General features: G+C 38.3%; 1 protein-coding gene across 1 annotated transcript in view; it reads right to left on the bottom strand.

The window, feature by feature from the left end:
- BLTP3B (bridge-like lipid transfer protein family member 3B) overlaps positions 1-13,274 on the bottom strand; it is a 40,748-nt gene that overhangs the window by 21,456 nt on the left and 6,018 nt on the right. The window contains exons 5-11 of the mRNA XM_086461792.1: positions 12,688-12,877; positions 10,239-10,379; positions 9,490-9,660; positions 8,032-8,212; positions 6,603-6,686; positions 728-910; positions 507-625 (exon numbers count right to left, since the gene is read on the bottom strand). Of these exons, the coding sequence (XP_086317918.1) occupies positions 507-625; positions 728-910; positions 6,603-6,686; positions 8,032-8,212; positions 9,490-9,660; positions 10,239-10,379; positions 12,688-12,877 (1,069 nt within the window). The remainder of the gene's footprint in view (positions 1-506; positions 626-727; positions 911-6,602; positions 6,687-8,031; positions 8,213-9,489; positions 9,661-10,238; positions 10,380-12,687; positions 12,878-13,274) is intronic.

The following is a 13,274-nucleotide window of genomic DNA, read 5'->3' as shown; positions in this document are numbered from 1 at the left end:
TCAAACAAATGGGGCAGGGGGCTGCGGGGGGGGGTGTGGGTGTGGTGGGCAGAGAAGAACTGGTTAAAGTGTCTACTCAAAATATGACTGGGAGAGGGAGTAGCTGAAGAAAAATTTTAAAAACTCTTAATTTAACATTTAAAAAAAAAAATCCATACACTTTGAGAAACAATAAGGAAAACATGAAAAACAAAGCCACTTATTACAATATTTGGTACCTAACATGGTACAATGAAAAGATGAAATCCCAAATCTCAGGATTTGTGGAACAGCAGAACTTGGATCCAAAACATAATTGTGATAGGGTATGATATAAAATGAAGTCGATAACAAAATATCCACCAATTTTAACAAAGCAGAAGCAGGCCCATAAAGGTCTAATCCAATAATGAATGGAAAGACTTCTATTAAATTTCAATGGGCTTCAGAACTGTCGCTTAAAAACCATAGTTACATAACAGTCAAGGGCGAAGTAGCCTCAGTTTTACTAACTTGAAGAAATGTACCTGATATATATTGAAATCTGCAAGTCTAACCACAATAGGACTAGACATCAGTTTGCCCTTTGGTTGTTGGGAAGATACAGAGGAAGCCCTAGATGTTCCTTTCGGTATCTGTTCCTTGCCTGTAGGAAAGAATAGTGATGGAATCATTGAAAAGAACAGTCTTTTTTAGAACAGTTTTAACATTTCATGGAATTAGAGCATTAGTGATGCAAACAAAGTACCTGTTTGTAGGTTCTGAGGAGATACAGCAGGTGGTGATTCAGGAGGAGAATCTAAGACCTGGTCTTTCACAGCCTGCTTAAGCAATTCAACATTGCTTTTGAATTCATTTAATAATTCTTTGGCCCATCCACTTCTGGTTTTAGTGGCATCACTATAATGCATCCAGTGATTGCAGCTGTCTCCTGCAAATAAGAGGAATGGGGAAATATTGACTCATTTGAAAGTTTGCTTCTAACTGGATAACAAGTTTTCACTATTTCACAATTCTCCAAAATACAATCCCATTGCATGCTGTAATTATAGAACAAAAGAAGTTATACCAGATGTTAAAACAGAAACTGTACATTACATAAAAACAAGTCTTACTGCTTCACAAAATCACTCAGAAAACAATACAATATTGCCACCTGCCTTTTAACACCCACTAATGTCCAAAACATCATTGACTATTTCCAGTTCAGAGAAATTTGCTGACACATCAATGTCACATGTGAGAACATGCAAAAAAATATTTCACTAAAAAAACAAACAAAAAAAACCAATAAATGAGAGCAAGTAACAGAAGAATGTTCTCATGGTCACTTTTTCCAAGCTTATCTCGCCTGCCAGAACTGTGTCCTAAGAAGTTCCTGGTCCCTTCCTAGAAATGTATTCTTTGAGGCTATATAGAGGCTATGATCTCGCTGGGATTGCAGAGGCATAGTGAGATAGCACACACAACTGAAATGCTGCAAAGGATGGACACAGGCTCTTTGGGAAGCACGGGCCAAGAAGGCAAGGAGGGCCCATTGCCCCTTCAGTGACATCAGTGGGAACACACGGAGCTTTGCCTTGGGACGGATTATCAGCCAACTGAGTGCTTACAGGTCGAGATTAGAAGGCAGACCAACATGGATGACATTGTGGTGGATATTTGCTACAGACCATCTGATTAGGAAGATGATGAGGCCCTCTTCAGACAACTGGAAGAAGCATCATGTTCACAGACCCCAGTCCTCATTAGGAACTTTAGCCATCCCAGTATCTACTGGAGGGACAACACAGCAAGGCATAAGAATCCATGCGGTTTCTGAAAGTGCATCAGTGACTGCCTCTTAACACAGGTAATCAAGGAGCCAAAGATAGCACATGCTCCACTGGACCCAGTTCTTACAAAGAAGGAAGAACTGATCAAGGATGTGAAGGCGAGAGGCAGCCTTGGTTGCCATGACCATGACATGGTGGAAGTCAGGATTCCGAGGTGAAGGAACAAGGCAAAAAGCTGAATGACAATTCAGGAATTCAGAAGAGTATCCTTTGCCCTGGTTGAAACAACCTTGTGGGATACAACCCTGGCCAGAAGAGGGGTTCAAGAGAGCTGGTTGACATTCAAGAACCACCTCCACGCCAAAGAATAGTCCTCCCTGAAAAGCAGAAAAATCTACCAAATGTGGAAGGAGGCCTGTGTGGATGAACCAAGAGCTCCTGACTAAATTCAAAGATAAAAACAAAGTGTTCAAGATGTGGAAACAGCATCAAGTACTCACAAGAACATGGAGGATGGTGTTAGGAATGCCAAAGCCTATCTGGAGTTGAATCTAATGAGGAGCATTAAGGACAACAAGAAAGGCTTCTACAGGTGTATCACCTGCAAAAGGAAGAGCACGGAAAGCTTGAGCTTGCTGCTGAATGGGACAGGGGACCTGGTTACAAATGACATGGAGAAGGCTGAGGTACTCAATGCCGCCTTTGCCTCAGTCTTCACTGTAACACTTCCCTTCAGAATTCCCATGTCCTTGAGACCTTTGGGAAAGGTCTGGAGTAAAGAAACCTTCCCCTCAGGAGAGGAGCATTAACTTAGGAGACATTTAAACAGATCAGACGCATACCAGTCCGTGGGATCCTGATGACAAAACAAGTGCTGAGAGAGCTGGCTAATGTCATGGGGAGGCTACTGAATTATCTTTGAAAGGTAATCATTGAACAGTGATCAGGAAAGGTTCCTGAGAACTAGAAGAAAGTGAATGTCATTCCTGTCCTCAAGAAGGAAGATGAAAAGAGTAACAGGCTGGTCAGCCTCACCTCAAGGAAGGTAATGGAGGAAGGTAACAGAGGGCAACAGAGCCAATAATCCTGGAAACCATTTCAAAATACATTAAGGACAGGAAAGTTAATGGCAGTACACATGCACAGATTTATGACAGAGAAATCATGCCTGATGAACTTAGAGCCTTCTACTATGAGATGACAGGCTTGATGAATGAGGGGAGAGCAGTGGCTGTTCACCTCAACTATAGCAAGGCCTTCAACGCTGTCTGTAACATGCTCAGTGATAAAATGATGAAGTACTGACTAGGTAAGTACCCAGTGAGGTGGACTGGAAACTGGCTAAACTGTTAGTCTTCCAAGGGTTGAGATTAGCAGTATGAAGTCCAGCTGGAGGCAATCATCTGTGGTATACTCCCATGGCCAATACTGAGGCCAATATATCTTCATCAATAACCTTGATGATGGGACAGCGCATCCTCAACAGCTTTGCAAATGGTACAAAACTAGGAGGAATGGTGATACACCAGGTGGTTTTGCTATCATCCAGAGAGACCTCAAAAGGCTAGAAAAGTGACCCACCAGTAATGTCATGAACTTCAAAGGGAAATCCAAGTCCAGCATCCAGAGTACAGGCTAGAGGCTGACCAGCTGGGAAGCAGCTTTACAGAAAAAAAAACTAAACCTGACACAGTAAGTTCAATATGAATCAGCAACATGTCTCTGATGCAAAGAAAGCCAATAGCACTTTGGGTTTCTTAGGAAAAGCACTGCCAGCAGGTCAAGGGACATGATCCGTTCCCTTTGTTCAACCCTGGTGAGACTACATCTGCAGTGCTGGGTCCAGTTCTGGGCTCCCCATGGACTTTTTGGAGTGAGTCCAGCAAATGGTCACAAAGATACTTAAGGGACTGCAACCCCTTTTAAGGAAACGCTGAGATAGCTGGAATCATTTAGCCTCAAGAAGAGAAGGCTCAGAGAGATCTTATCAATCTGTATAAATGACTGATGGGGGGGACTAAAGATGAGGGAGCCAGACTCCACTCAGTGGTGCCCAGTGACAGGACATGAGCCAATAAGCACAAAACCAAACAGACAAACAAACAAGCTTTTCTACCGTAAGGGTGGCTAAACATTGCACTAGGTTGTACAAGGGAGGCTATAAAGTCTCCACCCTTGAAGCTATTCAAAACCTAACTGGATACAATCCTGGGAAGCTGACTTTAATTGACACCACTTTAATCAGAGGGGCTGGACTAGACAATCTCCAGAAGTGCCTTCCATCCTCAACTATCCTACAATTCTATATTTGGAGTTGTCATTGCCACATTTATCTATGGAAAGTGAAGAGCAGGCCAGATTGTAAAAAGAAAACAATATTTAGCGGAGCTGGCACTGATGCTGCTACCATCTGAATTTATTGCTGTTTGCCCAGGAAGTAAATGCTTTCCAATTTCACATATTGTCTCGATATATCAGCTTGATCAAAAATTTTCCTGTGTGGCAAAATGACCTCCACAATGGTAAAACACTAGCTTTCTCTGATCATTATCCAGCAACACATCAGCTGCACAAATAACGGATTTGGATAAAAGCTTCTGTGAGAGCAAGTCTGAGAGGACTAGTAAAGCGATGGATTGCTGTACAGGCAGGTTTACAACATCCAATAAGTCTGGCTTATGTTAGGGTTACCACAGTCCACGGACACACAGCCTGCTTCATTTTTCTTAAGTACTATGAAAGGTGATTGTTGGAAGGCTTGATTTTCAATGGGTTAGAAATTTACCCTACAGCAATTATGCCTCAGACTCCCTTTAGAGGCTGTCTGGGTGGGGTCTGTTACAAAAACAATTTAAAAAACCCAAACCACAAGAACCCAATCTACAAAATAATTAATTGTTGAGGGCTTTTTCCTGAAGGATTAATCATAATTTCCAAGAAGACTATATGAAGAGAGCTATTTTTAAATATTCCAGAGGCCAGAGAGGTACAAAACCAGAAAACAGTCCGGTAACAGTCACAGAAGTATTTGCTGTTTCCTCCTCATCTGCTGTTACAGAGTATTAATACAGCGTTGTCCTTCAGTATACAACATTTCAGAGCCTCGACGTTAGGGTAGGAATGCTCTGCATATCAGGTGATACAGCCTGATACAGCACTATATAGAGGCATGATACCTTCCTGGCTAGAGAACTCCCTTTGAACTTTCAAGACTAATAGGCTCTCTTTTCACTTTGAGTAAAGGGACTCTCCCCTCTGTAACAATAGTTTGCCCACAGAATTGCCACACTCTTCCAAAATAGTGAGAAAATTATGAACTCCTGAAATGGAAACTTTCTGGCATGTTCCTCGCCTCTGCCCCCTGCCCCTCTGCCTCCACACATACACCCTGTTGGCCCAAACACCACCACCTTTGGCAGTTTTTTATCACAGCTTATTAGTGAGACCTAGATTTCTGTTACTTAAACATACTCGTACAGAACAGAACACCATTTAAGACTGCAGGAGAACACTAGCTTTAGAGGCACCACCTTTGCTCTGCAGATGGTCTTTTCCATCTCTGGTTTCATATAGTGGGAGTTATGTTCCATGTAGCCATTACCTAAAAGCACGCTCAGTGAGCTTCTAACATGCCCATCCAAGAGCCCACACTGCATGGTTCGATCTCGCTAAGAATCCTTCCAAAAGCAACAATCTATTTATGTCCCCGGTTCTCTACATTTTGTCTGAGGAAAGCTCACAGAAACCATAGACAGACCAGACCCTCACTTGGACATCGTAGAAATCAGAAGCGAAAGTAAATGAAAAACATAGCTGGGTCGCAAGACAGGCATGTGTTAAACCTCTGTAACTTACGGTCCCACTTTTATAGGGCAGGAAACCAGTATCACAAATTTCAAACCATATTAGGCCAATCTATAGCAAAGAAAGAATACTGTTTTTCTTAAGTATATTCTTTTCTGCGGCTCTGTATGTTTATTTGACTCATGCTAAATTACGTTTTTTAAAGCACAAAAACTATACTCGCTACTTATGAATGAAATAGATTGACATTACAGGATTCCATCTGCAACCATGAGTGACAAGAAGGACATAAGGCATGCTATGGCTAATTTACATCTCTAATGTATGTGGATAATCACTCCCAAATGATTGGTCCGTGTTAGTAAAAAGCAAAACAAAGCACAACCAACTCCCCTGCCAACTAGAAGCCCCTAGACTGTACTGGATTGCCTTTGATCTCAAATGGAACAGCAGACCTATTTTGTCTCCTCTAAACTTTTTAGATTTCTGAAAAAATATATTTACTAGAAATCATTTGTAAGAAATGCTTCTTTGGAAATTGCTAACATCTGTTTAACAACAATTCGCTAACAAAAGGCTATATAATTGAATCTCTATGCACTGGGATCCTTCTTTAGCAAAATAAAATAAAAACCAAAACATTGCTTGGAAATGGACATAAAATGATAGACTTCCATATGGAAAAAAAGACCTAGCAGATTAACTTTTTCAACTATCTAATTAGTGAATTCTCAGTCTGCCATACTGCCTTCCTTTGTCAACACACAATTCTTTTCATGTCAGAAATGTGTAAACACAGTTGTGTTGACCAAACAGAACAGTGAAAAGGAAAAGCCTTTGGCCTAAAATAGCTCATTCACAGAAATTAAATTGGTTCCCAGGTTGTTGCTTTTGTTGTTTGGTTTTGCATATGTAAGGAAATAAAAAGGTGTGTATTTCAAATGCTTAGAATGCTGTTATCCAATACACACAGTAACAAATTTTTTAGTATTCAAGCAAGATAGTTACATTCCCAAGTAATTCACAAAATGCTCACTTTCATACCTGCTTTGTGAAATGGATAATAGTCCACTGTTAAATAGCTGAAGGAAAGCTGCATGGCCCCTCCTGTAACACGTCTATTTGAGTCTGTAAAATAAAACAATGCTCAGCTCTGCAGACATTGTATTTGGCAAGTTCTCACGTTGCTGCATTCCCAACAGCGACTTCTTCCTCCCCTTTACTGGCTCTCCTTACAACTTCATTATCCTCTGTCAAAATTTTCATTCAAGTAGTCTTCACTGGTTTCTAAAGATCAGCTTGTAGAACTCTCTGTTCTGTACTTGGTCACTGCTAACAAATTGTTTTAAATGCTATTAAAAAGTAAAGACAACTCTTTGAACACATATTACTGCAGTTTTTCTGAAACAAAGCTTTTCACATTGATTATATGATCATGATTACTCATTCAAAGTCAACACTTACTTTCAAGAATATTGTAAATATAATTTGTTTTATTTTATTTGACAAACATTATTGCAATGAAGACGTCTTCTGAGAATCCTTTGTTCTGATTTTTCCACTGCTAAATTTAAACTTCATGGCCAAAAATAAAGGACCAATAAAGAGATCTCACTAAGAATGATAAATCCCAACTGCAGTGGATACACTTCATGTAAGGAAACACATCTCTAGCCAGTGAGCCTTATGCTCTGTTGCTTTGCAAGTGTCTTCTCTAATCACAGAAATGCATCTGCTAAAACTTAAGTTTTTCATGCTCTTTTCTTCAGGAGACCTTGTGTGCCTTTAAATTTTTCAGTGACTTGCCAGCTCCTTGGGTATATACTGATACATCATTCTCTGCTGATCACTTTTAAAAGGCATGAAAGAAGTGACATTAATCATCTTTTTTTCTGATTCTCGGTATGGCTATATGCAATAGCCTTTCATTTAAAAAAAAACCCTGAAGTACAAGTATTACACACAAAATCCTAAGGCCACAGTTCCATTCTTTTTATGTGCTGCAGAGCACATCAAATTCTCTAAATTACTAACACAAAGAGGAGCGCTCTTTTATTAGTCTGTATTTTGTAAGAGTACTACATAAGCCAATCGTATAGCGAGGCTTTCAAGCCACAATAATGTTGCCACTGCACTCTGCGTAACCCAGTTCACTTATAATATAAAAAAAAAAAAAAAACGGCAGTAACAATCAGACTGGACAGTCAGTTTTTAGAAGACAGGAAAAGCACTGAAACTACTAGCACTCTTAGCAGTTTTTATTGCACTTATTCTAAAATAATTACATTTAATAATGAAATGTTGACTTGATAGAGGCATCTAGCTAATTTTAAATGTGTCTATAGACACTGAAGGTAATTCTGAATATTCCTCTAAAATAGACAGACTCTTGATTAACATCGTCTTCCTCAAAATGTCTTCTAAAGATGATTATGGTTCACAGGCATGTTATTTGAAAAAAAAAAAAAGTTACCTTTTTCTTTAGAATGGATATCATCACATATATGTAAGTCCAAATGGGAAATTACTAAGTGATGAGAAGTTTCCTTAACATCAAAATCATTGAACAATTTTACTATCGCATCGTTTTGATCAGGTGCTGCTGTTGTCTGGTGTGCTTTCACCTGCTGAGAGCTGGGTGCAGGGGCAGAGCTCTGAAAAAATATTTAACCATATCAATTTATAAAGTTTATCTTTCTTTCCAAGCATAAGTATTCTACTTACTCAAAACAGGCCTCTGAAATAAGGAAAAAATCTGAACCACATGCATTCACCTTCAAAGGTAAGTCGAGCTAATGGCTAGGTGTCACAAAGAGGCAATGCCAGTGCATCCCCCATTCTCCCCTTCCCCCACACTTCTTTACACCCCTGTCACCTGCAGCTTTGGTGTTTTTCTAACTTTGTTGCAAGCTGTTCAGGGAACTAAATCAACAGAAAATTATCCATTTTGTTGCTCATTTCTGCTAGTTTAGTTCCCCAAACTACAGGACAACAGGGTCAAAAGTGAGCTGGTTGGTGCCTGTACCAGGGGATTGATGAGATGCAAGTAGAGGGAACTGAATTACCAGGACCTCCCTGCTCAGTTGGTTGCTAAACAGTCAAATCCCATCGTAAGTCACCAGGATCACCACAAGAACTGAACTCTCGATTACAGTACACTAGGTCTAGTGGAAGAGATTCTGTACAAACGGCTTTACTTAATCAGTAACTTCAGTTATTAGTTAATTCAGTAAATTTAGTAAAGTAACTGTACTCAATCTTTTATCAGCATATTTGTGCTGCTTCTTTACAGACAAGAAAAGGTCCCTCCCCACAACACTCACAAAGCCCAGTTGTCTAGTCTGCCATATGTGCTAAAAGACCACCAAGATTTACATAAGACTATCATACATGCAGCATCAATATCACATCTATGCCAGCAGAAATATTGAAGGTAGAATTATTTTTCACTATGTAATCCAACAAGAGAGCTGCACAAAACCATTACTAATGGTAATTGCATGCTAATTTTTCAGTACCATGAAAACAAACTGGACAAACACTTTAAATCATTATAGTATCTGTCCACACATTAAGGTTACCTTAGTGTGTCTTAACTATTTTTTGTTCTAATTCATATCCAGAAGATATTTGGAGAGCAAATTTACCAAACAGTTAATCATCTGTTAAGTAAATACACAAGTCTAAATCTCTGTACAAGGATAAAGAAATAGAACTTTTTTCTTCCCTGCAGTTAACATCAATATACAAAATCTTGCAAAATAAAGTCTATTTTATACTACTGTGATTCATTCCTAATGTAATTTAAGATATATAGATGAATGAAAATGAGTAACTGAACATTCTCTAAAATAAATTAACAAAATCAACCACACTGTGTTGTATTTTGGAACACCTGATAACGATGTAGTGAGACAATCAACTACCATACCTGTGCTGTTTCAGAAGCCAAGCTTTTCCTCTGTTCTGTCGATTTCTCTATGGCTTCACTAAGAGATTTGGCATACTGCACCATGGCTTTCAACTGGGAATCGGTTAAAACCCATAGCAAATCATCCAGAATCAGAACCAGTTTTGATGCCACTACATTACAATCCTTTAACTGTAGAATAAAAATGTAAACAAGTCAAATGGGTCCATTAAATACTTACATTTCTTAGACCAAATACAAGAAAAAAAAAAAAAAGTTGAACACAAAACCACTTTTCACCTTTCCAAAACCCAAATTTCTTCCACGTAAATAAGAAACTTTTTTTATTTTAAATTATATTCCTCTCATTAACCAAAAAATACCTAGGTTATACTATATTTATGCCTCACTTTTTAATATTCAGTTCATGCCAAACAAATAAACTGGTGCATTTCTCTAAATGTAAGTAATGCAAATATTGCCTGAATCTAGAGGTAAGACAACATGCATCATCATAAACAAAGCTCTGCAGATCAAACAATTTCATTAGTGAGCCCTGTGCAAGGTCTTCATTTTCAAATTCTGCCTGTAATATTTCTTGTAAACTCTACGGTCTTACTAACTATACGTTATTAAAAATTTAGTTCAGGAAATTCTACATTTTATATGGCCTAAATTAAAAACCTTTACTATGTGCATGTATGCATTAAGAGCATGAGTTAAAAATGAATTCATAAAATAATAAAAGATTTCAAACTTTTCAAGTTTACCCTTCGTTTGAGCGTGACCCTAATTTTTGATTGGTTAGTAATCAGTCGAACTGGAGCACTCATGATTTCATGCTTAGAACTCTGGATTGCATCTGCTTCTATTCTGATCATCTGCCAGTTGATTTCTTTAAAAGTCAAAACCTTTAAAGAGAGAGAAAGAGAAAAACACCTTCACGCATATGACAGTTTACTTGCACCTAAGCATGTGCACGCGCGCAGGTGTATGTATATGCCTGTATGTACACACACACTCACACATACCCTTCATGCAGGGCCATATGAACAGAACAAATACAAGTCACTGGTTATTCCACTTACAGGTGTCAGGAAGCAAAACCCTGATCCTTCTCTCTACCTCCACAATGTCACAGAAATGATAAGCTACTTCCAAGCAGGCAAAGGTAACAAGTAGCACTTAAAATATTCAGAAGAAAATAAAGGTCCCAATTATTGCATGCTACGTTGCTTTTAGTAAGAGGAAAAAAAGATTGTGTAGTTTAGTTTCAAAACGCTAAATCCTAGTATACAGGAAAAGAATGGTGAAGGAAGCAAAGCTACAGGATGGGAGAGGTTTTTGGAGTGTTATATCTCAATTAAAAGTTAAACACTGAGCACATTGTATGCTGTACAGACCCCACAAGCTCTGAATCCATTACATGAATTTCTAGAAGCCACAGCAAGCAAATGTTAGAATAATGATACAAGAGCAGCAACTGCAGACAGATAACGAAAATCAAATATGGGAAAACGAGTGACTGTCCAGCAGCAACATCATGGAGAACATCAAATCAAAGGACATCAAGGGGAAAAAACGTTAATTCTAGTTTCCCTAAAATGCCTTCCTACATTAGTCTCTGAAGAAAAAGAGACCAGCCACGGGGAAAATGGAAGAGGGAAGAGTTTGTTTGGTATGCGCCTTATTTTTCAGCTGTCATTCTCCTCTTGTCAATTTGAAAACCATACAGCCTATGTCCTGAAAATATAAGCAGAGACTTCAGTAAACCATACCAAATGTGTTTGGGAAGGAGGCACACACAATGAAGTGAGCAAGACTGAAATGCACACTGTGAAGCAGCCTGAAAAATAGTATTTGCAGAAAAACAGAGTATCTACCCTCCTCGTCCATGAGATGCAGCATGAACGTAAGCTTTTAAAAAAAACTCTAAGGAGATTCCTTATTACGTTAAGAGTGTAGGTAAAACACAAAGCTAAAAGCTCACTCCCTTAAAACACAGTTTAGCAGAAGTTATCTTTACAGTAGAGTGTCGGGGTAGGGGGTTGTTTTTGCACCTTTTCACGCAATTTACTGCTAACAAATCATTCACTACAGTTTCTAGAAATCTCTGTTTCCAGAATTCATTGCATTAAAAGGAACACTCCCCAAGAAAAGCTCTGTTGTGTATGGGGCGACTATTCAGAATCAAATTCTACCGAAAAAGCACAAAATCAAAAAATACAGCAATACAAAATCTGATCTAGTCAAACTTTAATTCTTCCTCTTTAGACTTCACTGACACATGAGCATTAGCACACAGATAACTTGCAAGACAGACAAATAGTTTATAGCTTATTATTTTTGTGGTATTTTAAACTAACATTCTCTTTGGGTTTCTTTCCCTACTTAAAAAGCAACTACCAGACTCCTCAACTCAGAGTAAACTCTGTTTGTTCCAGAATAATCGTCTCTAATGGGTAAAATTTGAAACACCTATTTATGCAAGGCCAGACACATCCTAAAATAAGTCTTTCCAAATACAACATACAATATTTAGAATCAATCTTGTACTCGGTATACATTTTACTTTGGTTACATGGGAGAAAGCAAAAGAATGGTGTACGCCAACCTAGGGCTTGCATGTTAAGTTTTCCCAGACAGTAGAAAAGCATGTGCTTTACTGCTATTACTTTTTTGTATACATGATTTTGTTATTCTGAAAAAAATATTTAATTCTTGCATAGGAACTTTATTAAAATTCAGTTAAAACTGCTTAAAGAAAAAAAAAATCCTTACAAGGCAAATCCTGACAAGCAAATAAATAGCCAGTCAAAGCTTTAAAAATAATAAAAATAAAAAACCAGCACAATGCCCTGTCCTTCCACGTTGAACTTACTGTTTTTTTCTTTCAGTACTCTTCAAATCTGGTCTAGTTTGCATTTGAAAATGGTCACAAGCTTGGAGAATGTAAGAGGGGAACACTACATACGCTTGCCCTGGTCTTCACCCTTAAGCATCCACTTTGGCCACTACTAGAGGCACGACATTCGATCTGACTCACATCCACTGTTTTTACATCCTTATGTTCCTAGAGGACAGCTGAAACTACTGAGCACAGAATGCCTCCATTCCCCGCAACGGCACGTTTCCTAGACTGTAAAACGTTGCAATTAAACTTCCTCCTCCTTTATCACAAAAACAAGGAAAAAAAAGTTAGCAAAAGATAGTCTTTACCTCTCCACGTTGAGCTTCTTGTATTCTGGTAAATCTGAGGTCAGCATGTTCCCAGTTTGCATTTACACTATATATTCTCAGCTGGGAAAGTTCAAATGAAGCATTAAAGGCTTTTGCACCAATCCTTATTATAATGGAGTTCACAGAAACCGAAATGCCTTCTACCACTTTTTCAGCAAAGCCATATTCACTAAAAAGTGAAATGCCAACATATTAAATACACACCTAATGAACGGGCACAAAATTAAACTTATTAAACAGCTGAAATACATCTTGGAACAAACATAAAGTTAGTTCCTAATGTATTCTCCAGTTATGAATTTTTTTTAAATACGGTTGATCTAGTTTACAATGATTTCTACCCTATGATCCTAACCTCAAAATAGTTATTAAATAATGTATTTTGGACAAAGACCAATCTCCATGAAGTATAACAACTAATGCAGTTTTTCCATTATAAATGTTTTTATATACATAAAAATATATTAAAAATAAAAAACAAGTATTATACATACATAAGAATAACAGTCTACAGCATTATGTTTAAATCTTACTCTTCTTGCAAAATTGTATAAAGTATTTGCTCT

The sequence above is a fragment of the Leptosomus discolor genome, chromosome 1 (genome assembly GCF_034619465.1).
Source record: "Leptosomus discolor isolate bLepDis1 chromosome 1, bLepDis1.hap2, whole genome shotgun sequence".
NCBI classification, from domain to species: domain Eukaryota; kingdom Metazoa; phylum Chordata; class Aves; order Leptosomiformes; family Leptosomidae; genus Leptosomus; species Leptosomus discolor.
This window is presented reverse-complemented; position numbering and strand designations above follow the sequence as displayed.